A 24,431-nucleotide genomic window follows, 5' to 3' on the forward strand; every position below is an offset into this window, starting at 1 on the left:
AAAAGTGTAACACTCGCGACTTAAGCTATCCAGGTTTATGCGAGAACTAGGAGTTTAGTGTTGGAAATTCCACTTTATTTCCTTGCTTCACTGCGGAGTCTACAGTAGCAAACGAGCCGTGTCGACATACTATCCATTGATGATCCCGACAGTATACCTGTCTACGCATCCAGGCGGCCTACTACTGTACATTCTCCCGTAGTACTGTATGCTTCATGTATGCATGAAGTGTGGCGCCGCTGAATGCCAGCAGTCCTTGCATTGAAAATCCTTACCCTTGATGTCTCGAGAGGCTGCGGCTGCCTAGAGACCGGGCTTCGACAGAGTAAGGACATGGACTCTTTTCTCCGAAGGAAGCTCTATCCATATTACTCCCCGTGAAACAATATACACTTCACTTTCACTCATCCACGCTTCCCTTCTTGAACTACTAGCTATGGGTCATCCTGCTCTACTATCGACTGTTTTGGAATACCGCGATGAACTCGCTGCCGTTGCGGAATTTCTCCGGAAGCTCGCGGGCATCTGCTGGACTCTGAATTACTTCAGTATGATGTACGTTTCTGGGAGAGAGGGGATTCCCAACACGGGCATTTTTCCTCTTTGCAATGATATCGCATGGGAATTCGTATATGCCTTCGTTCACCCGGCCGCGAGTGCCCATTGGGAAGGTGGTGTGAAGGTGTGGTTTATGGTACACGTCGCTGTGGTCTTGTACATTCTCAAATTCGCGCCAAATGAATGGAATGATGTGCCAATCGTGAAGCGAAACATTTACATCATTTATGCAGTTGTCATTCTCGCCTTCCTTGCCGGTCAGCTATCATTCGCAGCGGAAGTTGGGCCTGACATGGGTTTCTTTTGGGGGGGCGTCCTATGCCAAACCCTCGCAAGTGTCGGGCCGATATGCCAGCTTTTGTGCCGGAATAGCACTCGCGGCGCTTCCATTATGACCTGGTATGTCTCTGCTCCCTCGTACATGCATTTTCACATGTCCTCTGGTTCTTGAATGCTGATTCGAAGAAAGGTCACTGCGTGCGATTGCAACTTTCGGAGGCTTTATCAAACTATCAATATACTACCTCTGTGACATACCTGCAGGTCCCTGGTTTGAGAGCCCAATGTGTCAATTCTATATTGGGCTGACTGTTTTGCTTGACATCACGTATCCGTGTCTGTATTATGCTATGCGATGTCAGGAAAAGCGTAGTGCTTCAGCGGAAAAGAAGATCAAATAGGTGAATATGTGGAGGAAAGGAGGAAAGTGAAGATCCACAGCCCATTTCGGGGTGATCCTTCAGTATGGTGCGGTGCAGATAGATAGAGAGATGGTGGCAAGGCTAGATTGGTTGACTTCCTGGTGTATCCACTTGATTTAGCTCTCGTCAAATGTTCGAGGGTAATGGCCTGTGTGCTATATGCCATGTAATTATGCGTGTAAATTACCACCGAGGACTTCATCTAGGGGATACAAAGCGGATAGTCACAGTATGGATCAAAACAGGGTCACAAATCAGTTTGTGTGTGTCTGAATAGAATGCCGTGGAATGATAGCTGAGAAAAAAGAATGTTAGCAATCCCCTTGGCCGTACAGTACGTTAATGTGAAATTCTCATCGTCATCATGCAGTAGATCCCGCTGCAGCAAGGGGTTGAGACCGAGACTGTCTCATGAATGATCTGGATCGGGGCAATCTCATTGGACTCAATTTATCAAGTTCTGATTCACTATTTTGTGCACAACACCAGTATTTCACCACTTATTTTCCCCTTCATTTGCTTTCCAGTCCAACATTGGGAAACATGGAGAAACCGAAGTTCAAAGTCATCATTGTTGGAGGGTCTATTTCTGGTTTGACTTTGGCACATTGTCTGGCCAAAGCAGATATCGACCACATCATACTTGAAAAACGAGCTGAGATCGCTCCCCAGGAAGGTGCTTTTATTGGAATTTGGCCGAATGGAGCCCGGATCTTACAACAACTTGGGGTTTACGGTAGCCTTGAGAAGCTCACCGCACCGCTAAGCCGGATGCACATCTCCTTCCCCGATGGATTCTCATTCAGCAGTTTGCTACCCAAGAAAGTCCACGAAAGGTTTAATCGCATATCCAATTATACAAGAAATGACTGTTCTGACATGTGTTGCACAGTTTCGGTTACCCTATAATTTCCCTTGATCGCCAGAAAGTTCTTGAAATTTTGTTCAAAAGTTATCCAACAAGATCGAATATCATTACCAATAAGCGCGTATCGGAAGTACGTCTCAGGGCAGACAGCGCGAGTGTATTGACGGATGACGGCGACGTATTCGAAGCCGATCTTGTTGTGGGTGCAGATGGCGTCCATAGTCACACCAGGTCAGAGATGTGGCGGCTGGCAGATGCTATGGATCCTGGGTATATCTCGCACAGCGAAAAGAAAGGTTGATTAGCTCCGTTTTTTCACTACCATGAGTGAATACCTTTCCAGATTTTCTATGCTAATACTTTCATGATCTTGCTTATTCAGGTTTTACGGTTGAATATACGTGCGTGTTTGGGATATCGAATCCGATACCCGGTCTCGAAACTGGAGAGCATATCAACCGGTATGGAGATAAATTCTCTGTGATCACATTCCACGGAAAAGATGGACGAGTATTTTGGTTTATAATCCACAAACTTGATCATGCTTACGTCTACCCCCATGCCCCTCGTTATTCTCCCGAGGATGCCGCACATCTTTGTGCCGAGCTGGCTAATGTTTCCATTCTGGGTGATATCTCTGTTGGGCATCTCTGGAAGAGTCGGATTGTTGCATCAATGACTGCGCTTGAGGAAGGCCTACTCGAAACCTGGCATTTCAATCGCATAGTTCTTCTTGGGGACAGTGTGCACAAGGTAATTACCCAGCACACTATAATTCATTGAGATTGCAAGGACTGAATATTGAACTATCAGATGACGCCAAACATTGGACAGGGAGCAAACACAGCCATTGAGGATGCTGCTGTTCTAGCCTCACTGATTCACCGGCTTGTCCAGTTGGGAGGTATTCCCAGTATATCCGAGGCTCACATTGAATCAATGCTTCTGGAGTATCGAGGCTTGCGATACGACCGTGCAAAGAGCACATACGAGCGATCTAGATTTGGAGCTCGTTTCCATACGCGGGATGACTGGGCTAAGGCCTTCGCTGGTCGTTACGTCTTTCCTTACATAGGTGGCATTGTAGAAAGGGGAACCGCTAAGGTTCTGGCCCGGGGGAAATGGTTGATTTCCTTCCATTTCCTGAACGATCCGGACCAGGTTGGATTCAAAAATCTTCCAAGGTGCAGACAACCACACAGCTACCGTGGAGACTGCTATTGATATTTCCCATCACTCTCTGCTGGGCCTTCTTGTGGATTCGACCTTATCAGGCGTGATCTTTCGGTTGTTATCTATCGTGTCATTTGAAATAAATCTACGGTTATCAAAGCACAAAACCACTATTGATCCTTCAAGACCTTGCCCTAAGCACTTAGCCACTGTCGATCACATGATATGTACAATCGTCATCGTACTTTCGATATTTCCACTGTTTCCACACAGCAACACTTTTATGGTCTAAATTTAACTGGATGAAGATCGAACCTTTGCATATATCACAACGCGGTGGGGAAACAATAAGATGCATGCAGGAGCCTTGCTAGAAAACGGGCAATACACGAGCCTACATACATATATTTACTGATCTACAAGAGGGGTCCTCAAATGAATATGATGGATTCAATTGCCAGCCATGACATTCCAGTGGTGTGGTGTTACAGTGCCATAAGCCGATCCTCCACTACTATCCCTGTGAAAAATGAGATCTGTGAAGTAAGGAGTGCCGAATATTTGACTTCATTGCTTTTCAAACCCAGCTTTTTGGGGTCAAGCCAGCGGTGTGATGTGCTTGTGTCATTTTCCCTCTCTGGTCTATGCTCGGGGTTTTTTTCTCTGCCAGCAGTTTCGCAAGCTGGCCTCGTTTCTTTCTTACCCTCCCCGTAAGACCCTACTCACTGTTGCCTTGCTTCATTTCTAATCATCAAGTTTACGTCCCATCATTCAGTACAGTCTGAGCTGGATCTTTTTCTACTTTGAGATGGCGACAGTGACCAAAAAGGCGGCATCCCAGCCTCAGAGCAAAATACTCAGCTTGCTTCCTCCTTCCTTGGTGCCTTACGCTGAATTAACACGAATTCATCGACTTTTGGGTATCTACCTCAATACTTCTCCTTATTTTGTTGGTGTTGCCTTCAGCGCATCAATTGCCACAGATCTTCCAGTAGTCATTCTGCTTCATCGCCTTGCGCTGTTCTCTGTTTGGTCATTCTTTCTACGCTGCGCTGGATGCGTTTGGAATGATCTCATCGACTCAGATCTAGATCGCCAAATCGCTCGGACAAAATCTCGACCAATTCCACGAGGCGCCGTATCAAAACGGGATGCTGCCATTTTTACCGTTGCCCTCTTTGCGTGTGGTAGCTCGGTTTTGTTCTTCCTTCCGTCGCAATGCACCATCGAAGCTATTGTCATCATCTTCTTCGCCCTGCTTTATCCTTTCGGCAAGAGATTCACAGATTACCCGCAGGTAACTCTAGGGAATATCGGGTGGGCTATTCCTATGACGATGCATAGTCTAGGGGTGAATCCCCTGGACCATCTTATGCCCACCGTTTGTATGTTCATGTTCATCGCAACAGTCATCATTATGGTCGATGTGGTCTACGCTTGCCAGGATACTGAAGAAGACTTGAAAGTCGGCGTGAAAAGCATGGCGGTTCGGTTCCGAAATTCCATAAATCTTCTCGCATACGCGCTCTTCTACAGTTCCATTGCGCTCTTTGCATCCGCTGGGCTCTTCATTGGCCTTGGTCTCCCATTTTTTGTTGTATCCGTCGGTGGGCATTTCTTCGGGTTCAAGAATCTCCTCAAGGCTACCCAGATCGGTAAATCGTCTGGAGTGGAGAAGAGTGCAAAGTCATATTGCTTCCTAAGCAGTATCTTCTGGGTGCTCGGGCTTGGGATTGAGTACTGTGTGCGTGGGAACTAAAGATTACGACCGAATTCCGTTATCTTGTTTAATTATCACGACCCTGATGGATGATCTAAGAGCCACCACTCTCGTTCGGTTTTTTTTGACATTATTACAAGTAGACAGTCATCTTTCGCTCCATCTCTCGAGTATCTTCATGTTGGAATGAGCTTGCTTGTGAGATTTGTTGTCCAAACATCAGCCTCTCAAGAGCCAGCTAGTTTTGTTTCAGTCATTATCAATTTCAGCGTAAATCACGCCCAGTAAAAGAGATTTACGCCAGTGAGACTAAAACTGTAACTGAAGCAAGGACATTTGACAATACAGAGCTTTGGCTGATCAGTAGATCCATCCCCGACTCCCGATTTATATCATGTCTAAGATTGTTCAAGGGACGATGAAACATATCTAATCAAATTGCGTTCAAATACAATTAGAGATAAGACTTTCAGGACTCTGGTTCAATGTCTCAAGTACTTCCATACGCATAAGGTGGCACGGAACGGCCAATTTGACTTCGAACGCACCCTTGCGTGGCATAAGTATTGCTTTTGATACATTCACTAGTTTCAATTTTCACTCAAAAGATCCACCTACACATTCCATTCATCTCCAATAGGAGGATGATATGAAAAATGCTGGTAGGGGTAAATTGTAGGGGCTTTAAAAATAAATGGAATTTAAAATATGCTAAAAATCGACCGAACGTGAAATTGTCTGAAAAATCCTATTATCAGCCTCATCCGATTACTCGACTTTCTTTCTGGGAAAACAGCACGAAAGGCCTCACTTGCCATTATGGCCGACCTTGATTGTGGCGAGCGATCTGGCGAGCGATCTGGCGAGCGACGGAGCCTCGACTCAACAATGAGCAACTACCCAGAGGACTCCTCCCGCGCTCCATCCAGTCAAGATGAGCAACTCTTTATCACCGAAGTGTGGGACAAGCACACAGATCCGATACCTCTGGATTGCTCCCAGTTCGATCTGCACGAATGGGCGAAACGAAACATTCATATCCTTGATTCTGCGGCCAGTGAAGCTCGACATCGCGGAATCTTGTTTGAGGATCTTTCAATTCAGGGCTCGGGCTCGTGTCTCCAAGTTCAACCGACGGTTCTTTCAGCCTTTGTACGTCCTGCAGTATCCATTGTGAACTTCCTTCTCCATAAACAAAGTCATAAACAGCCAGCCTACATCCTGCATAATTTCGATGGACTTGTGTGCAATGGCGAGTTGCTTTTGGTGCTGGGGCGCCCGGGCAGTGGATGTTCAACCTTTTTAAAGGCGATCTGTGGCTATCTAGATGGCTTGAGTCTAGATCCGACTAGCAAGATCCAATACAAGGGGGTCCCGTTTGCGAGGATGATAAAGGAGTTTCGCGGGGAGGTTGTATACAACCAAGAAGAAGATCATCATTTTCCGCATTTGACTGTTGGTGAAACCCTCGAGTTTGCTGCATACGCACGCGCATCACATATCCGGCCGGGTAACATGAGTCGCGACGCATATGCAAAAATGGCAGTTCAGGTCGCCATGGCCCTGTTTGAGCTTTCCCATACCCAAGACACGCAAGTGGGAAATGAATATATTCGCGGGGTTAGTGGAGGAGAAAGAAAACGAGTGAGGTGAGTGATTCCAGAGTCTATCTCACTGCCTTGGCCGTGTGAACTAGTCACATAGACTAATTGGTCAATGCGAACATGCAGTATAGCCGAAATGACATTAGCGAGAGCTCCCATTGGAGCCTGGGACAATAGCACACGAGGTCTTGATGCAAACAGTGCGCTTGATTTTGTCCAGGCTCTTCGTCTGTCTGCCAATCTCACAAAAACGTGTCACGCCGCAGCAGTGTACCAGGCTTCAGAGCCCATGTACAATACCTTTGACAATGTCACTGTTCTCTACGATGGCCGGCAAGTATATTTTGGTCCCTGTCAACATGCCGTGGCATACTTTGAGAAGATGGGGTGGAAACGTCATCCTCGACAGGTCAGCGCGGATTTCCTTACTGCTATCACCAATCCAAGTGAACGTGAGCCCCAAGCTGGTATGGCAGAGAAGGTCCCGCGGACTTCGGAGGACTTCGAAGCATACTGGAAACAGAGTCCGGAGTATGCAGAGCTTCGGGAGAAAATGAAAAATTACGCGCAGAGCTTCCCTCTCGATGGACCGGAAGAGAGCAAATTGAACCACGCCAAACATACCGAGCAGGCCAACCATGTCCGACCATCCAGCCCATTCCTTCTCTCGGTGCCAATGCAGTTACGATTATGTCTTGTCAGAGCGCATCGACGAAGTCTGAATGACCGTGCGGGTATCATTGCGACTGCAGTGGTACAAGTTGTTATCTCGGTCCTAATTGGCTCTCTCTTCTATAACATCCCTGACACTTCTGCGGGTCTATCCCAGCGGGCATCGGTCATCTTTCTGGCAGTCCTTACAAACAACTTGATCGCTTTGCTGGAGATTAACATCCTGTACAGTCAAAGACCTATTGTGGAAAAGCACGCTCGCTACACATTCGTTCACCCCTTCACCGAGGCCTTCGCTGGAGTGATCATAGATCTCCCTATCAAGCTCCTCCGCTGTCTGATTGCCAGTGTCATCATATACTTCATGGCACATCTTCAAAGGGAGCCTGGGCATTTCTTCATCTATATCCTTCTCCAACTTGTCTCAGTTGTGACTATGTCCGGGCTCTTTCGGTGCTTGGCCACGATTACAAGAACACTTAGTCAAGCAATGGCACTCGGTGGAATCATCATTATCTGCATTGCAGTGTATACTGGTTTTACTATACCACAGCCCGATATGCGCCCGTGGCTTGGTTGGATCCGATGGCTCAATCCAATTTTCTATGCATTTGAAGGAATCGTCGCCAACGAATTTCACGGCTTGCGAGCCAAATGCGTTGATTTTTTACCTGATTATCCATCTTTGTCTGGTTTGTATTTTACTTGCTTGGAAGCGGGTGCTGTTCCGGGAGAGCGCTTTGTATCTGGAGACAGGTATATTGCGAAACATTATGATTACTCCTACAGTCATCTATGGAGGAATTTTGGGATCTTGGTCGCCTTCTTTATCACATTTCACGTGATTTACCTCGTCCTTACAGAGTTGGTCCCAGGCACAGCATCCGCTCCCAAGACACTCTCGTTTCTTCCTGGCCATATTCCCGCAAAATTGAGCCCAAACGACGTAGAGGCTGGGCATAGGTCCGAGGTATCAAAAGAGCTTATGAAGTCTGACTCGCAATCTCGTCTTCTGTTACCAAAGCAAGAGAATGTATTCAGTTGGCAGGGATTGTGCTACGATATTCCAGTGAAGGGAGGAACCAAAAGACTGCTGGATGATGTTAGCGGCTGGGTCAAACCAGGGACCTTCACTGCACTGATGGTATGTAACATTCATTCAACTGTTCATTGAACTATTTTCCTTCATGCTAACTAGTTCAGGGGATGTCTGGTGCAGGAAAAACCACACTTTTAGACGTCTTGTCCCAGCGAATGACTCTTGGCGTCGTAACGGGGGAGATGCTGGTCAATGGCTGTGGCCTTGACACGAGCATCAGTCGCAAAACTGGATACGTCGAGCAGAATGACCTCCACTGTGAGACTGCCACGATTAGGGAGGCTCTTCGCTTTAGTGCAGCACTGCGGCAACCCCGGTCCGTCTCTATGGAAGAGAAGTACGCATTTGTGGAAGACGTGATTCAGATGTTAGGAATGGAAGATTTCGCCGAAGCTGTCATTGGAAATCCTGGAGAAGGGTTGAATATCGAGCAGAGAAAGCTTCTTACTATCGGTGTCGAGCTGGCTGCAAAGCCTGAAGTGTTGATCTTTTTAGATGAGCCAACAAGCGGTTTGGAGTCGCAGAGCTCTTTGGCAATTTGTTCATTTATGAGGAAGCTCGCCGACCATGGACAAGCCGTGCTTGCCACAATTCATCAGCCCAGTGCCGTCATGTTCGAACAATTCGATCGCCTCCTGCTACTCGCCAAAGGTGGCAAGACTGTGTACTTTGGGGACATTGGGAGCCATTCTCGCACTCTTCTGGATTATTTGGAAACAAACGGCGCACGTTCATGTGGACCAGTCGAGAACGTAAGTCACCAACCTACATATACCCTGTCCCTAGTATTTCACGAGTTATGGCTGATTCATCTCTTCACAGCCGGCCGAATACATACTTGAAGTTTTCAGCGAAGGCTCGCAAGAAAGCTCTCAGACTATTGATTGGGTGGAAATCTGGAAACAGAGTCCTCAAAACCAGGAAGTTCTTGATCATTTGCAACAGATCTCTTCAAATCCCTCTCAGGCCCCGATAATCAATGCACAGATCGAGCTCGAATTCGCCATGCCAATTACCGCTCAGTTATACCAGGTCATGAAGCGGGATTTTCAACAATATTATCGCCAGCCGGAGTACATCATGGCTAAGCTTTCTCTGGGTATCGTATCCGGTCTCTTCGTCGGCTTCTCATTCTGGATGTCCGATAACTCCAATCAGGGCTTTCAAAACACTTTGTTCAGCTTGTTCCTTTTATGTACCATCTTCTCCACCATGGTAAACCAGTGAGTGTCCATTTCATATTCCCGGTGCAGAAAGACAATGGGTTAACAGTGAACAGAATAATGCCGAAATTCATCGGCCGGCGTGCGCTGTACGAGCTACGCGAGCGACCTTCCAGGACATATTCCTGGAAGGTATTCATTTTTTCGCAAATTATCGTTGAGCTTCCTTGGCAAGCTTTGCTTGGTACCTGCACCTGGGCCTCTTTCTATTTCTCTGTCTATGGTGGAAACCAAGATCCAGAGCGCCAGGGCCTAGTGTTTCTTTTCGTGTTGCAATTCTTCTTCTTTGCCTCCAGTTTCGCCCATTTAGTAGCCGCTGCGGTTCCCAGTCCAGTTCTGGGAAGTATGCTGGCCCTTTTTATGTTTGTCCTTTCGTTGTTGTCCAACGGTGTCATGCAACCACCGAGCGCGTTGCCCCCCTTCTGGAGCCAGATGCACAGGGTCTCACCCTTGACCTATTATGTGGGTGGTATCAGTGCGACTGCACTACATGGTCGTCCAATTCATTGCTCGGACCGAGAAATGGTCAGCTTTGAGGCCCCGGCGGGACAAACGTGCGGAGAGTATCTCGGAAGGTATCTGGAGTTAGCGCCTGGGAAGCTCTACAATTGGTATTCAACTGGGCATTGTCAGTATTGTCCCCTCCAATCAGCTGATCAATATCTTGCCAGCCGCGATATTTTCTGGGATCACCGGTGGCGGGATTACGGGATTCTTTGGGCATACTTTGCCTTCAACATCTTCGGTGCCATCTTCCTTTATTATCTTTTCCGGGTTTTGCCATATTCCCGAGCAGACAAGGCCAGAAAGACGAAATCTTAACATCTCATGACTGAGAACAAGTGACATTATCATTTCTTTTGCTCTTCTTTTCTTCTTATATTCACTCTTGGTGATCTTACCATCAATCTTTCTTTTTCTTTGTCCTGTTATTGCTTCTCTATTTTTGTCTTTCTGTCTTTATACTTGTCTATACCTCTGCTCACACAACTCTATCGAATACTGATTACATCACAAAGATCATCTTGCATATAATAAAGCAAATTTTGGTTCTTCTGGAGAACGTGATTGAGATTTTAGCATCTACTCAACACAAATAGCATTGCCTTTATTCTGATTTGGAAGTGCTATGATTTGGTTCTGAAAATGAAGAAGAAGCGAACTAGCGACAAGTTCTACGATAGAGTTCACGGGCCGGGTCGCCGTTATGGCCCGCTATTATGAGTGGATGTCTTGCATTAAACTTTAATTAGACTAAACTAACGACACCGATTGGACGTATACAAATCGATGACTTAAGGGCTGTCGAGGGTATCTAAGGGAGGGAGGTAACTAAATAATGTGCTCTAGGTATGATGGAACAGAAATGAAAAATTGGACAAACAAATAAACCCCAACAAGATCAAAGTCGAACTTGACCACCGTTCATGCGGTCCCAGTCCTTCTGTTTAAAGGGTACGTAGGTGTCACCCTGAAGCCAATATACCAAATCCTTCTTTGAAACAAGGGCTGGGTCCACACCCTCAGTCCGCAACACATGTTTCTGCTGCTTGTTGTTGCCAGTTGACTGCATCTCAGGTGTAACACGCAAGAACAAAGGTGTAGCGAACCGGGGTAAGTTCTTGAGGGAGTGTGCAGCTAGACTGTCGAGAACCTCGCTTGATGGTTCAAGTGCAGAATCGGACTGTTTACCGCTTGAGATCTGTTGCTTGAACACTATGGCTGCACATCCAGCACGGCCATCATGGTTTGGAAGTGCTACTCCATAGACGTTGGCTTCTTGCACTTCAGGGTGGACGCCTAAAACCTCAGAGACCTCGCCAGTAGACACGTTCTCGCTCTTCCATCGAAATGTATCACCCAGTCTATCAGAGAAGAACCAACGGCCATCTCTATCCCATCGAACCATGTCACCGGTTCGGAAGTAGGCATCGCCCCTCTTGATCACATCACGTATAATCTTGCCCTCTGTGGCTTTTTTGTTTCCAAAGTAGCCTTGGAAAGCCGCAGTGGGATCTTTGGCATCTATAGCGAATAGCAACTCACCGGGGTCACCTCGTGGGACCCTCTTGCAGAGGCCAGTCTTCGGGTCACGCCAAGGCTCCTGGGTTTCATGATCAACATCCACGATGGCAGTTGAACGGCCGAAGACGATGTCTCCGATGGCGCCATTTCGACCGATGGCACCCGCGGAGAAATCGTTGGACGAAATATTCCATGAACCCGCAGTGCCTTCTGTTGCTGCATAGAATTCAGCGATGGTAGGAACGTTGAAGCGCTCCTTAAAGCGGTTCCAGATGTCAGGCCGCAAACCATTTCCAAAGGCTAGGCGGATATTGTGTTTCTTGTCAAGGTCTTCGCCAGTGACGGGATCTATTTCAGGTGCGACGCCTAAGAGATAACGTAGCGTTTCGCCCACATATTGAATGATTGTGGCATCGTTTTCACGGGCCTCCTTCATGAAATTACGCGCTGAGAAACGGCGACCAAGAACCAAAGTCGATCCACTCATCAAGCAAGTAACAAAACCAAGCACCGAAGCGGAACTATGGTAGAGAGGCATGCATGTAAAGAACTTGTCCGAGGGCGTGACGCCCATCCAGTCTGCAATGAACCCACTGCCAGACCAGCACTTCTTCCAGCTAACAATGGCGGGTTTTGGAAGTCCAGTGGTGCCACTTGTGTAGATCAACATAGCCATGTCGCGGGGGGTCAATCCGTTGCGCGCCTTGTCATCTTCCCGGATAGGTTCCAATCTCATAATTTGAACCTCAAGCTCTGGGGTGTGAAACACGATTTCCACCGAGCCCTTGCCATCCCGGAAGCCTGGTGAGGTCAAAACCTTCTGTTGCTCATCAGGGAAGCAATGGCTAACATCCGGATCGACAATCAGGAGCTTCGCGGTGGATGCCCGGATCGAGTGGGTGAGCGGCTTACCAGCCAAGTTATAGTTAATGAACGCCGGAACTGCCCCAATACTCCAAAGCCCAAGCACCATGAAGAGGAATGTGGATGAGTTCATGAAGTCGATAGCGACAATTTCCTTGCGCTTGACGGCATGGTTCTTCTTGAACCAGGATCCGTAGCGTAGTGCCATGAGATATGTGTCATGAAATGTCCATGTTTTGCCGTTGTAGACAATGAAAGGGTGATTGGCGGTTGCGGAGGCAAGCGCATAGGCTTCCAATGTGTAAAATAGGTTCAGACGATCGCCACGTTCAGCAAAACGTAGCTTCATGCTCATCTTGAAAAGCGATCTGATCATATTGACATCGTAGGAGAGTGATAATTTCGCATTCAAGTATGCCAGCGTTGTGGCGGCGGCAGGCAGGGCAAGACCCAAGGGAATGTCTGCGCAAAAGCTTGTTAGCGAGTATTAAGCCAACTTGCACGCCTTTACTCACCTGGAAGAAAAGGCAACATTGTGGATGAGACCAATAATGAGACCTAGAGAATAAGACTGTATTGAGTGGGTATAGTGGTAGAAATAGGTCGACGGAGTCGCCGGTTCCGTACGCGCGACCAGGAATGCCGTGTCGGTGTATTTCAGGCTGAACAATTTTGAGTGCCGATAATTTCCAGCAGAGACACAGACGGGGTACCTCTGGGCTAGAGGACAGGGAGGTTTATCAAGGTGAGATGTTCAGAGGGTGAGATTGAGAAAGTTGCCTCGGCTCGATGACATAACTCGGCAGATTTAATGCACGTTCTATGAATTCAATGCACTCAACAACCGTTGTGCTACTTAAGTAGTTGGGGCTTTCTTTTGCGCTTTCGGGGTACGGACCATATGCCAGCCTGTTTTTACTCTTTGCAGCTTTTGATTCCTCGGCTTGCACCATTTCACCTTATATTCATTGCACCCAGTATATAGATACTGACCTCGGGAGAACACCACCTTCATAGGGACGGACCAATTGTATGATTTTTGCACGATGCAACCGATTATAATTCCATTCCTATATATCATCTTGAGTCCAATGCTTGTCCAAGACGATGTGAGATATAGGTCTAGTGGATCCCACTGAGCTTTGTTGATCCTACGTCACCGCCTACATATACGCTTGGAACCCCACCCTTTCTTATTCCCATATCCGACTCGAACCCTTCTTGACGCGTACCCACAATGCCGAAGTTAGACGCTGAAGAGAAGAGACTCGAATGCAGAATGCCATAGCTGCATTTCCATAGCCGCGTTGACGTCTCAAGACGCAAGTTGTTGAAGGAGTTCAACGTCAGCTACGTCATCTTCGGTCGAAGACTTAATGATCTAGGAAGGTCAACATGGCCGTCCTGGCACCAAGAATGCAGTGGATGCAGAGCAGGAAAATATGTTGTGTAGTTGGGTCAGTTGCGAAGATCAATGCATGGCGACGCCGACCGCACAAGAAGTTCAAGGAGCTGCAAATGGAATTCTTTGTCATTGCTCAAAACGCTCAGGCATAACATTACATAAAGTCTGGTCATGCGGCTTCCTCCAGCGCCATCCAGAGCTTCCGTTCAGGAAGCAGGATCCGGAAAGCGCAGCCAAAAATGATATTAAGCGGACCACCTCTGCTCAGGAGCTTGAGTATGACATGGGGGAGGGTGAGGCTGAAAAGCTTCAGGCAGATATTCACAGGGCTTCCGAGAACCTCCCTGCCCAGCATTTACTGCAGATCTTCGAGGCTGAAAGACGACTTTATCTCTACATTAGGAGGTTTTCTTCCTCTCTCTTTTCTACAGCCCTTTCTTCATACATCCCCGATAGAGTTGTCCACACCCGAACAGTGCCAATTGGATAGTTGATAGACATTCTTGTTTAGGATTTGAGGCCTTTGTCAGCTAGTCGGCTGCCAGGGGCCATTTAGTCGGCCTTTCTCCCGTAGAAAATCCATCGTCCTTAGAGATCTGTCTCTATTAACAGCCCGTACAACTTAAAGACGATTGAATACAGGCGCCAAATCAATTTCCCATGTTCACGATACTCCAAACCTCAAAAACAGAAGGAAGAAGCTGTGTTCAAGGAGTAGAAGCAGAGAATTCCGCGCCTGGGGAGGTTCAAAGGCGAAGGATATGGTACCACCAAATTTTGAGAGGCCCAAGGGTGCTCTATGGGTTCATTCTATATCTTCGATGAAAGATTCAACCCGGTCACATCATAAAGCAGCTTTATTGGATGGCCTGTTCTCGATACACTTTTGAAACCGTCAGTTCTTTAGGTGAGTTGTGGAGAAACAGATCTGCAAATGGCGCGTATCGACCAAAGCACGCGCACGTCCTTTTTAAGTCTCATTAAACAGCGCGGTATTGTGAAGGGTGTCACCGCAGGGCTAACTTTCTGACTACCGGAACATCCTCATATTCATCCTCCATGAATACTCGCAATGCCTCCAGACCCTTTTCCAAAACTTCCGTCTCAGGAACAAACCCAATACGGACATAGCCCTTAAAGTCTTCTCCGCCTCCAAAGCAAAGACTACCAGGTACGAGCATCACACCAGTTTTCTCTAGTACCATCTCGCAGAAAGCGACATCATCTACGGGCTTTCCCAATTTGTTGAACCGCACAAATGCAGTGGTTCCAGCCTGTGGTTTGACCCAATCACAGGCCCACCGATGGTCTTCAATGAAATTCTCCAAAATCGCAAGATTGGTCCGGGCCAGGTCGATATTGCGCCTCAAAAGGTTGTGGATGCAATCTGGTGATAGTGCAAAACTGGCAATCGCGTCGTCAATCTGACCGACTGAGATGGTAGTATAATCGCGTGAATCAGCGCAGGATTTAATAATCGACTTATCACGCGAGGCAATCCAGCCAACCCGCAATCCTGCCAGGCTATATGCTTTGGAAACTGATCCCGTCACCACTGTGCGTTCATACCCGAGCGAGATAAGGGAAGGCGGAAACTTTGAGTCCATAGGACTGATGCCGTGGAAGACTGGACGATACACTTCATCGGCGTGGATAATGATAGACTTCTCACGCGCAATTTCTACCAATTGCTTGAGAGTTTCATGGGAAATGATAGCTCCAGTTGGGTTTTGCGGGTTGCTATCAAGGAAGGTACTGTTAGCCAGATATATAGCTTGGACTCAGCGAGAGATATTCATACTTAATAATGATCAGCTTGGTATTTGGACGAATAAGTCTTTTTAGCTCTTCAAGGTCCAATTGCCACCCATCCGCTTCGTTAGACTTCCACAGACTAACCTCTGCTCCCAATGATGCAGGTACAGAGTAGAGTTGTTGATATGTTGGATAATGGCAGATGACATGGTCATCTGGATCAACCAATGTATACAGCAACAAGAAGTTCGCTTGGATTGCACCAGCAGTTATCAACACATTATCCTTGGGCAACTGAACGGGTGTCTTCGCCGAATACAGATTGGCAAGAGTTGTGCGCAGCTTATCGGACCCAAGAATTGCTCCATATGTGAGCTTTGTAGATTGAAGCTCGGTCAGAGGGTTGGACTCCTTATCCTCTGACAGCACGCGCAGATCGTCGACGGAGATGGAGGCGCAGCAGGTCTCGGCGGTATTATACTTGGCAATGGTCTCATACTTGTCCATCCACTGTACGTTTGTTAGCGAATGTCGTTTCTCTCACATTACAGTAAGAAACAAAGGAGTGCCACCGAATGATCGAGTAATGCGGGGAGGTACCTGTTCAACTGCGAAGGCCTCGATTTTGACCATAGTGGCGTCTGGTCGTGCGTACACTGAGGTTCAGGTATTTTGTTCAAGATTCTCTAGACTCAAGCTGTTCAGGCTTATTCGAAGAATTTTGTCCGACTTATCCAAGTTGGGGTTGACAGGCTAAATCTGACGGCAACTTCTCCGAGCATCACGTGTTCCCCCGCATTGGGGCCAAGATATGTACCGCTAGCTATGACTACGAACGAGGAGAGAGAGGTAAAATAATGTTATAAATCTTCAGTAACTTAACAGGGTAAGCAGACACCCCTTAATAATCATAGGGGTTATCTTGCACAAAAGTGTCACCCAAGTCGCGGGTTCCTGGCGTCCATGCAGCCCAGCCTCTCTCCGCCCGCGCGTCATCGGGGCCAATCTCACCTCTCCACTCCGCCTGCGACCTTCATACTTGTACTTCTTTACCTCACCTCTATGGATGTTCGTGTCTGATAATTTATTCTGATCTTTTTGGTGATCAGCTTCCGCATTCCTTCTCTGGTTGCTGGTATCGCGCATCAGGGCTACCGCCATCCTTTCCCCAAGATGCGCTTGACCAGCGCACTGCCCTTGACCCTGGTCACTTTGACTCCCCTGTTTGTATCGGCCACAGAATGGAGCGGAGTCTCTGACTTTAGCCTGCTCCCTCGATACGATTCCCTCGGCGATACACCACCCGGATGCCCCGAGTGCCCGGCTTGCTTTAACTGCCAGCTCAACAACGACAACTGTACACACTTCGCGGAGTGCAACAGCTTCAACGGAAAATGCTCCTGTCCTCCTGGATTTGGAGGCGATGACTGCTCGATTCCTCTGTGTGGTTCGCTGGCCGACGACAACAAAAGACCGCAACGTACCACTGATACCTGTCAGTGCAAGCCTGGCTGGAAGGGCATTAACTGCAATGTATGCGACTCCGATGATGCCTGCAATTCTATGATGCCCGAGGGTGAAGGAGGTGTGTGTTACAAACAAGGTGTGACGGTCAAGGAAAATTTCCAGATGTGTGATGTGACCAATCATATGATCTTGAAGCAACTCGATGGCCGCAAACCGCAAGTGACATTCGGCTGCAAAGAAGAAGATAAGACCTGTAGCTTCCAGTTCTGGGTTGATCAGAAGGAATCGTTTTACTGTGGACTGGACACTTGCAAGTGGAGCATGGAATCGGACTACAACTCCAACAATACTCACTACGAGTGCGAGCATCTCCAATGCTCGTGCATCCCGGGACGTTTCCTCTGCGGTGAGAATGGATCAATCAACCTTGGAGACTTCCTAGATCAATTGATCAAAGGCCCAGCCACCTTTGACACCAAATCGACTCCCCAGGGTACGAAGAGTGTTTTCTCGGAACCCCAGATGAACGGCTTGATTTCTGGAGTCTTTGGTGATCCTAGCATCTTCCTATCCTGTGACTCCGGAGAGTGCATGTACAAGACCGATGAACCTGGATACACGCGTCCCGTGAAGAAAATCAACACTCCGCTCATTGCCGGTGTAATCGCAGGATGCTCCCTCTTTGTCGTTGCTGTCATTTTACTGGTGTGGTATCTGTCCCGCCGCGCGGCGCGCCGCGGCTACCTTCGTCTATCTCTCTCTGATGACTCTGATGACGAAGCTGCCAAGCTCCTGGCAGATTATCGGCCGGCGGCTTTGTATTGGGACGATGTGTCCTATACCCTCAACGGAAAAGAGATTCTCTCGGGTATCCAAGGTGCGTCCACGCCAGGTCAGATCACCGCTATTATGGGAGCATCTGGTGCCGGAAAGACCTCGTTCCTTGATATCCTGGCCCGAAAGAACAAACGGGGAACGGTGCAAGGAAACTTCTATGTCAACGGAGAGATCATTGATGATACCGACTTTAAGACTATGGTAGGCTTTGTCGACCAAGAAGACACAATGCTTCCTACTTTGACGGTCCATGAAACCATCTTGACCAGTGCCTTGCTTAGACTTCCACGGGACATGAGTCGGGCAGCCAAAGAGCAAAGAGTCTTGGAAGTTGAAAAACAGCTGGGTATCTTCCATATCAAGGATCAATTGATTGGCTCGGAAGAAGGCAAAGGTCGTGGTATCTCTGGCGGAGAGAAGCGCCGCGTTGGCATCGCTTGCGAATTGGTTACCAGCCCCAGTATTCTCTTCTTGGATGAACCCACAAGTGGACTCGATGCATACAACGCTTTCAACGTGGTCGAATGCCTGGTGACCCTGGCGAAGACCTACAATCGGACTGTTATCTTCACCATCCACCAGCCGCGCTCGAACATCGTTGCTCTCTTCGATCGACTCGTTCTTCTTGCCGAGGGACGTACCGTGTATTCCGGTCCTTTCTCCGACTGCCAGCAATACTTCGACCAAGTGGGATATTCATGTCCACCGGGATTCAATATTGCAGATTACCTAGTTGATCTGACGATGCATGCTAGTGTTGCCCATTCATACACGGACGAAGTAGCATCTGTGAGTGGACGTTCTGGTCCTCCAAAGACTGCGTCCAGCAGCCTAAGGGCAGTCAAATCCGTCGCTAGTACTTCGAATGTGAGCATGGATGATACAAGTGACTCAATGAGCCGGAGGCCCAAGACCAACCGAAGAATTTCTCTGAAACAACAGCAAGATCGCCAACTTTACTCTCGGAAGCAGAACAACGAACGCCCCATGACGCCAAAGACGGACGATGAGAGTGCAACATTAGACGTGGCTGAGAATAACCAACAATGGCATCGTCTTTCCCATCAACAGGGCAACGTTCCACCTCAGATTCTTGATGATCCAGATCAGCTGCCTCCTCCAGCCCCCGGCCAGAGTGACCTTGACGTTTTAGTTGCCAGTTACGCAGACTCCGACGTTTGCCATTCCGTTCACGATGAAATCTCATCTGCTATCCAGAACGTCCAGGCTGCCAACGGCTCGACGACCTCACCTCTGTTGTCTGAATCTAAGGGCTATGCCCGAGTTGGATTGATCCGGCAATTTATGATCCTGTCCCAGCGGACATGGCGTAATCTATACCGAAACCCAATGCTGATGCTCACTCACTATGCAATTGCAATCTTGCTTGCAGTCCTATCTGGGTACCTCTTCTATGGCCTCACCGATGATATCAAGGGCTTCCAGAACCGTCTTGGTCTCTTCTTCTTCATCTTAGCCCTGTTTGGTTTCAGCACTTTGACTAGTCTCAATGTGTTCTCTTCTGAGCGTCTTCTATTCGTGCGTGAGCGGGCCAACGGTTACTATCACCCGATCACCTACTTCGCGGCCAAGGTTGTATTTGATATCGTTCCCCTGAGGTTGATCCCTCCCATTATCATGGGCATCATTGTCTACCCCATGACAGGTTTAATTCCGGCATGGCCCGAGTTCTTCCACTTCTTACTAGTCTTGGTCCTTTTCAATCTTGCCGCCGCCAACATCTGTCTCTTCATTGGCATTATTTTCCGGGATGGTGGAGTTGCCAACCTTATCGGCAGCCTGGTCATGCTTTTCAGCTTGCTGTTTGCCGGTCTTTTGCTGAATCATGATGCAATTCCCAAGTCAGCATTGTGGTTGCAAACTGTGAGTCTCTCACTACACACCCTTTCAAGTTGGTTTTCTGTTACTAATGATCTACCAGCTATCCATTTTCCATTATGGCTTTGAGGCCTTGATCGTCAATGAAGTAACCTTCCTCACTCTGATTGATCACAAGTACGGTTTGGATATTGAAGTCCCTGGTGCATCGATTTTGAGTGCCTTTGGATTTGATACACAGGCTTACTGGAGCGATGTCATCGGGCTCGCTGTGATATCTTGCGCCTTTATCATCATTGCGTACAGTGCGATGCATTTCCTACTCATCGAGAAGCGGTAACCGTCTGCTTGACTCATCTCACTTGATATTCTCAGGAATGTTTCCTGCTGTCTTGCGTTTCTGTTTCGGAATTAAGTATATCAATGTTCTGCATCGTGTTCTGTTGCTTAGATCGTTGGAGACCAAGCCTTCAGAGATACACGAAACCCTGTATGTTATGGCACTTATAAGATGTCATTCTGTATATAGACACTGGAAGGTTCTTATTCTATTCTCTACTCCAAGGTGTAGGTAGTGATTAAGTAGATGTAACATGCACGTGTTCGACGTCATCTTTCCGCTCACAAAGCTTGTCCTCAGTGTCCCACGACTTCACGACTTGAGAATATTCTCATCATTGTCGGCAATTTTATTCAGCTCTATTGTCCTCCAGCTTCAATTTCCTCCTTATCAAGTACGTTACCAGCCCCGTTTGCGGGTGACGCTAATGGGCCACTTCCCACCGCCCGTTCAGGCTCGAGCGCAGTTCGCTAATCCCAACTTCCTCCAGCTTCGATCCACCCTCGCCTCCTCATACTGTCGGGCTCTTTTCCCTCTCTCCACTATCTTGACTATTCAGTAAGATATTATTTGTGAGTGAGCGCTAATCTCTAAGGACTCTATGCGATTCCTCCGCCTTCCCTGGGCACCCCACAAACATCTCCAATTCCGGTGCCTCTTGCGAACCGCACCTCCACCCAACCACTCTCGTCGGCACTTTGCTCATATCCTCTGTTTATCTAGCAATTGATCTTCTCTCCATCCTCTCCGGCAGACTGTCCAACTCCCGCCAAAATGTCTGGTGAAGCGTGGCTCTATCTGTTGTCGGTGTTGATCAACGCCGTCAACCTCTTCCTCCAGGTGTTCTTCACAATTATGTACAGTGACCTCGAATGGTGAGTCTCTCCAGCTTCTTCTCCCGTGAAGTCCGTCTTGATCCAAGTCAAATGCGAAATACGAACTGACGCCCCCCCCCCCTTTTACCAGCGACTACATCAACCCCATCGACCTTTGCAACCGTCTCAACGCTTATATCATCCCCGAAGCCGCCGTCCACGCTTTCCTGACCTTCCTCTTCGTTATTAACGGGTACTGGCTCGCCATCGTGCTGAACCTGCCCCTCGTTGCGTTCAACGCGAAGAAGTACGTTGGAAGCTCCCCGGGCCGCAAGCCCCTCTCTCACCCCGAGTCCGAGACTAACCCGAGTTTCTTTCGATTGACAGGATCTACGATAACCAGCACCTCCTGGATGCGACCGAGATTTTCCGCAAGTTGAATGTTCACAAGAAGGTTTGTTTTATTGGCTGAGAATCTGCCTCGCGCAAAGGCTGACTCGAAGTCGTTCTTCTAGGAATCGTTCATCAAGCTTGGCTTCCACCTCCTGATGTTCTTCTTCTACCTCTACAGCATGATTGTTGCCCTGATCCGTGATGAGGGCCACTGACTGCGTGAAAAGACCGAACACGCGATGCGCCATGGTCGTCCTGGTTAGAAAGGGTCGCCTGTCGTTGGACTGTTGTCACGGAATCCCGAAATGGTGCTCTCTGGACATTATCTTCGGCTTGGCTCGCATTCGAACATGACCACAACCCCATGGCAGCGACGACACCATATAGCTTGGTATATCAGGGCCATTTCTTATCTTTTGAGCTGCCATGACTAGGGATGAGCAACGATTTCTTTCAGTCTTGAGATAGAATGCGGAGTGCAGTGGTGAGAATGTAATAGATATTTCGCTTGAAGTGTCTTGAGCCGGAGGTGTGCTGGGTTGATTCGGACGGGGATTGACTCGTGGTGGTGCATGTGACCTCTCCTGCCATTTGTGTTTGTCTTGAATTATTTTTCTGTGTTGATCTAGCCAATTTTCGGCCTGTGAATTGTATATACCTCCCATGCGGTTGGCAATGAAGAGCGTACGATACCCAAGATTCTCGACTTGTTATTGTCTAGGTTGGAATTAAGTTCTAAAAATGAAGTGCACAATTTAAAGGACCTTGTTAGGCTGATCTAAGAGCTATAGACCAGTTGGGGCACTATCGGGCTAAGGTAGATAGAGCTTGACGGTTCCGCGGCCTTCACTTCGCGGCTCTCCCGACGCCCGTAAAATTCCCATCCTTCAACCGACTTCACCAGACTGCGCCTCTCTTTAACAAGGTGTTGGAAATTGTGTACCTTGCATATTCCCCAATCCCATCATGTCGGGCCTATTGGGCGCTGGTTACGACTCCAGCGATGATGACACAAACGTTTCTGCGACAGCCGCAACCAAGGTCGTCGCTGCACCAGAAGTGAATACAGAGGTTTGGTCCCCACTACTCCCCCTTCCCTTCTCGTCAAATTGGTCTTTGTGTCTGGAAACTTACGAGCAGATAAGACTAACGATCCTACAGGACCAAGCGCATATGCAGATGACCCTCGCCAATACCTCTTCCCAAGCCCTCACCTTCAACGCCACATACGATGATCTCACACGTCCCTCCCAGGGCCCCGTCAACCCATTCAAAGGCTCGGGCCCAGGAAATGGTATCAAGCGAAAGAATGTCCCTACTGGATTCGCCGAGGAGGCAGCCATCAGCGAGTCAACGTTCGCGGCGCAACATCGCACGTTCCAGAGTCTGGGCTACACACGCAATCCCACGCGACCGGAAGAGTTTGTCGGCAATCTTGAAAATGCGGCTCAATTTGGAGGTCGGGATGTTGTGCAGATGAAGCCTACCAAGGGCCAATCCGCAGCTTGGAGGACAAAGCGCCAAAAAAAGGGTGACTCCAGCATTGTGGAAGGCGAGGGCGCATATCTAGGACCCTGGGCGAAATACACGAATGATCAGCAATATGATCTGGTCGAGGTTGACGCGGAAGACGATCGCGAACTTGCTAGCGACGAGGAATACGTCGAGGAAGACGAGACCCTGGCTACCGCGGCGCCCATGCCAGCCATGAGCAAGGAAGCTACCGAGTACGAGGGTGACCTGTCCAAGCAGGAGACTACCGAGTTCCACGGTTCGGAGGAGTTCGACTACCAGGGCCGCACATACATGCATGTTCCCCAAGATCTGGACATCGATCTGCGCAAGGAACCCGGCAGCATCAAGAACTACGTGCCGAAGAAGCTTGTTCAAACTTGGAAATCACACACTAAGCCCATCACTTCTCTTCGTTTCATGCCAAACTCTGGCCACTTGCTGCTTTCGTCGGCTGCCGATGGAAAGGCCAAGATCTGGGACGTGTATCACTCCCGGGAGCTCCTACGGACCTTCTCCGGCCACAACAAGGCAATCTCAGACACAGACTTCCACCCATCAGGCAAGACGTTCCTCACAGCTTCATACGACAAACAAATGAAGCTCTGGGACACCGAATATGGAAAGTGCATCGGACGATTCTCGACTGGCAAGACACCACACGTCGTCCGTTTCAACCCTGGCGCAGAGCACTCACACGAGTTTCTGGCCGGTATGTCCGACAAGAAGATCGTTCAATTCGACACACGGTCCGGCGAGTTGGTTCAAGAATACGACCACCACCTGGCAGCGATCAACACCATCACCTTCGTCGATGACAACCGACGATTCATCTCCACCTCAGATGACAAGTCCTTGCGCGCCTGGGAATACGGAATTCCCGTCCCAATCAAGTTCATCGCCGAGCCATACATGTTCGCGCTCACACGCGCGGCAGCCCATCCCAACGGCAAGTATGTCGCATTCCAGTCAGGCGACAACCAAATCGTCGTCTACGGCGCCACGGACAAGTTCCGTCAGAACCGGAAGAAGAGTTTCCGTGGCCACAACAATGCTGGCTATGCCATTGATCTCAAGATCTCTCCTGATGGACAGTTCATTGTCTCTGGTGATAGCGGTGGTTATGTTTGCTTCTGGGATTGGAAGACTGGCAAGTTGTATCATAAGATCCAGGCTGGTGGGAAGGAGGGTGGTGCTGTCACTTGTCTGGACTGGCATCCCCAGGAAACTAGTAAGGTGGTTACTGGTGGGTTAGATGGTATTATCAAGTATTGGGATTAAAGAATTTGTGCTAGTTAGTTTTATACCAGCCTAATCAAGGCGTTCAGGCTTGGATAAAATTTTTGGATCTTTCCTGTCCGAAGTTCACGTCTTCTTGTGTACAGAAGCCTGCTGAACTTAGGCTGAACTTAGGTTGGTAATTTTACGTCCAACTTCCGTAAAGGGATATGTCCTATATCAATTGCTTGGCTCAAATTTTATGTTCTCTAGAAGACACAGGAGAGAAACTGTACAGATGCAGACGAAAAGAAAAATGGGAAATTCACTGGATCATAATGAT

At 48.3% G+C, this 24,431-nt stretch overlaps 9 protein-coding genes across 9 annotated transcripts; 7 read left to right on the forward strand and 2 right to left on the reverse strand.

Moving 5' to 3' along the window:
• Nucleotides 1-436: 436 nt before the first annotated feature.
• Nucleotides 437-1,009, forward strand: N7508_009149 (uncharacterized protein; the record flags this gene model as incomplete). The annotated part of the gene is made up of 1 exon (XM_058467212.1): nt 437-1,009. One exon carries the CDS (start codon nt 437-439, stop codon nt 1,007-1,009), a length of 573 nt encoding a protein of 190 aa, XP_058315058.1.
• A 793-nt stretch (nt 1,010-1,802) lies between these two features.
• Nucleotides 1,803-3,351, forward strand: N7508_009150 (FAD-dependent oxidoreductase; the record flags this gene model as incomplete). Its single annotated transcript, XM_058467213.1, has 4 exons — nt 1,803-2,095; nt 2,152-2,423; nt 2,510-2,880; nt 2,941-3,351. The coding sequence occupies 4 exons, from the start codon at nt 1,803-1,805 to the stop codon at nt 3,349-3,351; spliced, it is 1,347 nt and encodes a 448-aa protein (XP_058315059.1).
• Nucleotides 3,352-4,108: 757 nt separating this feature from the next.
• N7508_009151 (4-hydroxybenzoate octaprenyltransferase) lies at nt 4,109-5,059 on the forward strand (the record flags this gene model as incomplete). Its single annotated transcript, XM_058467214.1, has 1 exon — nt 4,109-5,059. The coding sequence occupies one exon, from the start codon at nt 4,109-4,111 to the stop codon at nt 5,057-5,059; it is 951 nt and encodes a 316-aa protein (XP_058315060.1).
• An 849-nt stretch (nt 5,060-5,908) lies between these two features.
• N7508_009152 (uncharacterized protein) lies at nt 5,909-10,440 on the forward strand (the record flags this gene model as incomplete). The annotated part of the gene is made up of 6 exons (XM_058467215.1): nt 5,909-6,172; nt 6,230-6,669; nt 6,751-8,440; nt 8,500-9,147; nt 9,218-9,618; nt 9,675-10,440. 6 exons carry the CDS (start codon nt 5,909-5,911, stop codon nt 10,438-10,440), a joined length of 4,209 nt encoding a protein of 1,402 aa, XP_058315061.1.
• Nucleotides 10,441-11,020: 580 nt separating this feature from the next.
• N7508_009153 (uncharacterized protein) lies at nt 11,021-13,041 on the reverse strand (the record flags this gene model as incomplete). The annotated part of the gene is made up of 2 exons (XM_058467216.1): nt 11,021-12,969; nt 13,023-13,041. 2 exons carry the CDS (start codon nt 13,039-13,041, stop codon nt 11,021-11,023), a joined length of 1,968 nt encoding a protein of 655 aa, XP_058315062.1.
• Nucleotides 13,042-14,919: 1,878 nt separating this feature from the next.
• On the reverse strand, nt 14,920-16,300 carry N7508_009154 (uncharacterized protein; the record flags this gene model as incomplete). Its single annotated transcript, XM_058467217.1, has 3 exons — nt 14,920-15,652; nt 15,714-16,177; nt 16,268-16,300. 3 exons carry the CDS (start codon nt 16,298-16,300, stop codon nt 14,920-14,922), a joined length of 1,230 nt encoding a protein of 409 aa, XP_058315063.1.
• A 540-nt stretch (nt 16,301-16,840) lies between these two features.
• Nucleotides 16,841-20,150, forward strand: N7508_009155 (putative ATP-dependent permease ADP1; the record flags this gene model as incomplete). The annotated part of the gene is made up of 2 exons (XM_058467218.1): nt 16,841-19,855; nt 19,914-20,150. The coding sequence occupies 2 exons, from the start codon at nt 16,841-16,843 to the stop codon at nt 20,148-20,150; spliced, it is 3,252 nt and encodes a 1,083-aa protein (XP_058315064.1).
• Nucleotides 20,151-20,924: 774 nt separating this feature from the next.
• On the forward strand, nt 20,925-21,573 carry N7508_009156 (cornichon family protein; the record flags this gene model as incomplete). The annotated part of the gene is made up of 4 exons (XM_058467219.1): nt 20,925-21,025; nt 21,117-21,272; nt 21,353-21,419; nt 21,481-21,573. The coding sequence occupies 4 exons, from the start codon at nt 20,925-20,927 to the stop codon at nt 21,571-21,573; spliced, it is 417 nt and encodes a 138-aa protein (XP_058315065.1).
• Nucleotides 21,574-22,324: 751 nt separating this feature from the next.
• On the forward strand, nt 22,325-24,151 carry N7508_009157 (WD40 repeat domain-containing protein; the record flags this gene model as incomplete). Its single annotated transcript, XM_058467220.1, has 2 exons — nt 22,325-22,429; nt 22,520-24,151. The coding sequence occupies 2 exons, from the start codon at nt 22,325-22,327 to the stop codon at nt 24,149-24,151; spliced, it is 1,737 nt and encodes a 578-aa protein (XP_058315066.1).
• Nucleotides 24,152-24,431: the final 280 nt, after the last annotated feature.

Source organism: Penicillium antarcticum (genome assembly GCF_028974205.1).
Source record: "Penicillium antarcticum strain IBT 31339 chromosome Unknown utg000009l_segment0_segment0, whole genome shotgun sequence".
Taxonomy (NCBI): domain Eukaryota; kingdom Fungi; phylum Ascomycota; class Eurotiomycetes; order Eurotiales; family Aspergillaceae; genus Penicillium; species Penicillium antarcticum.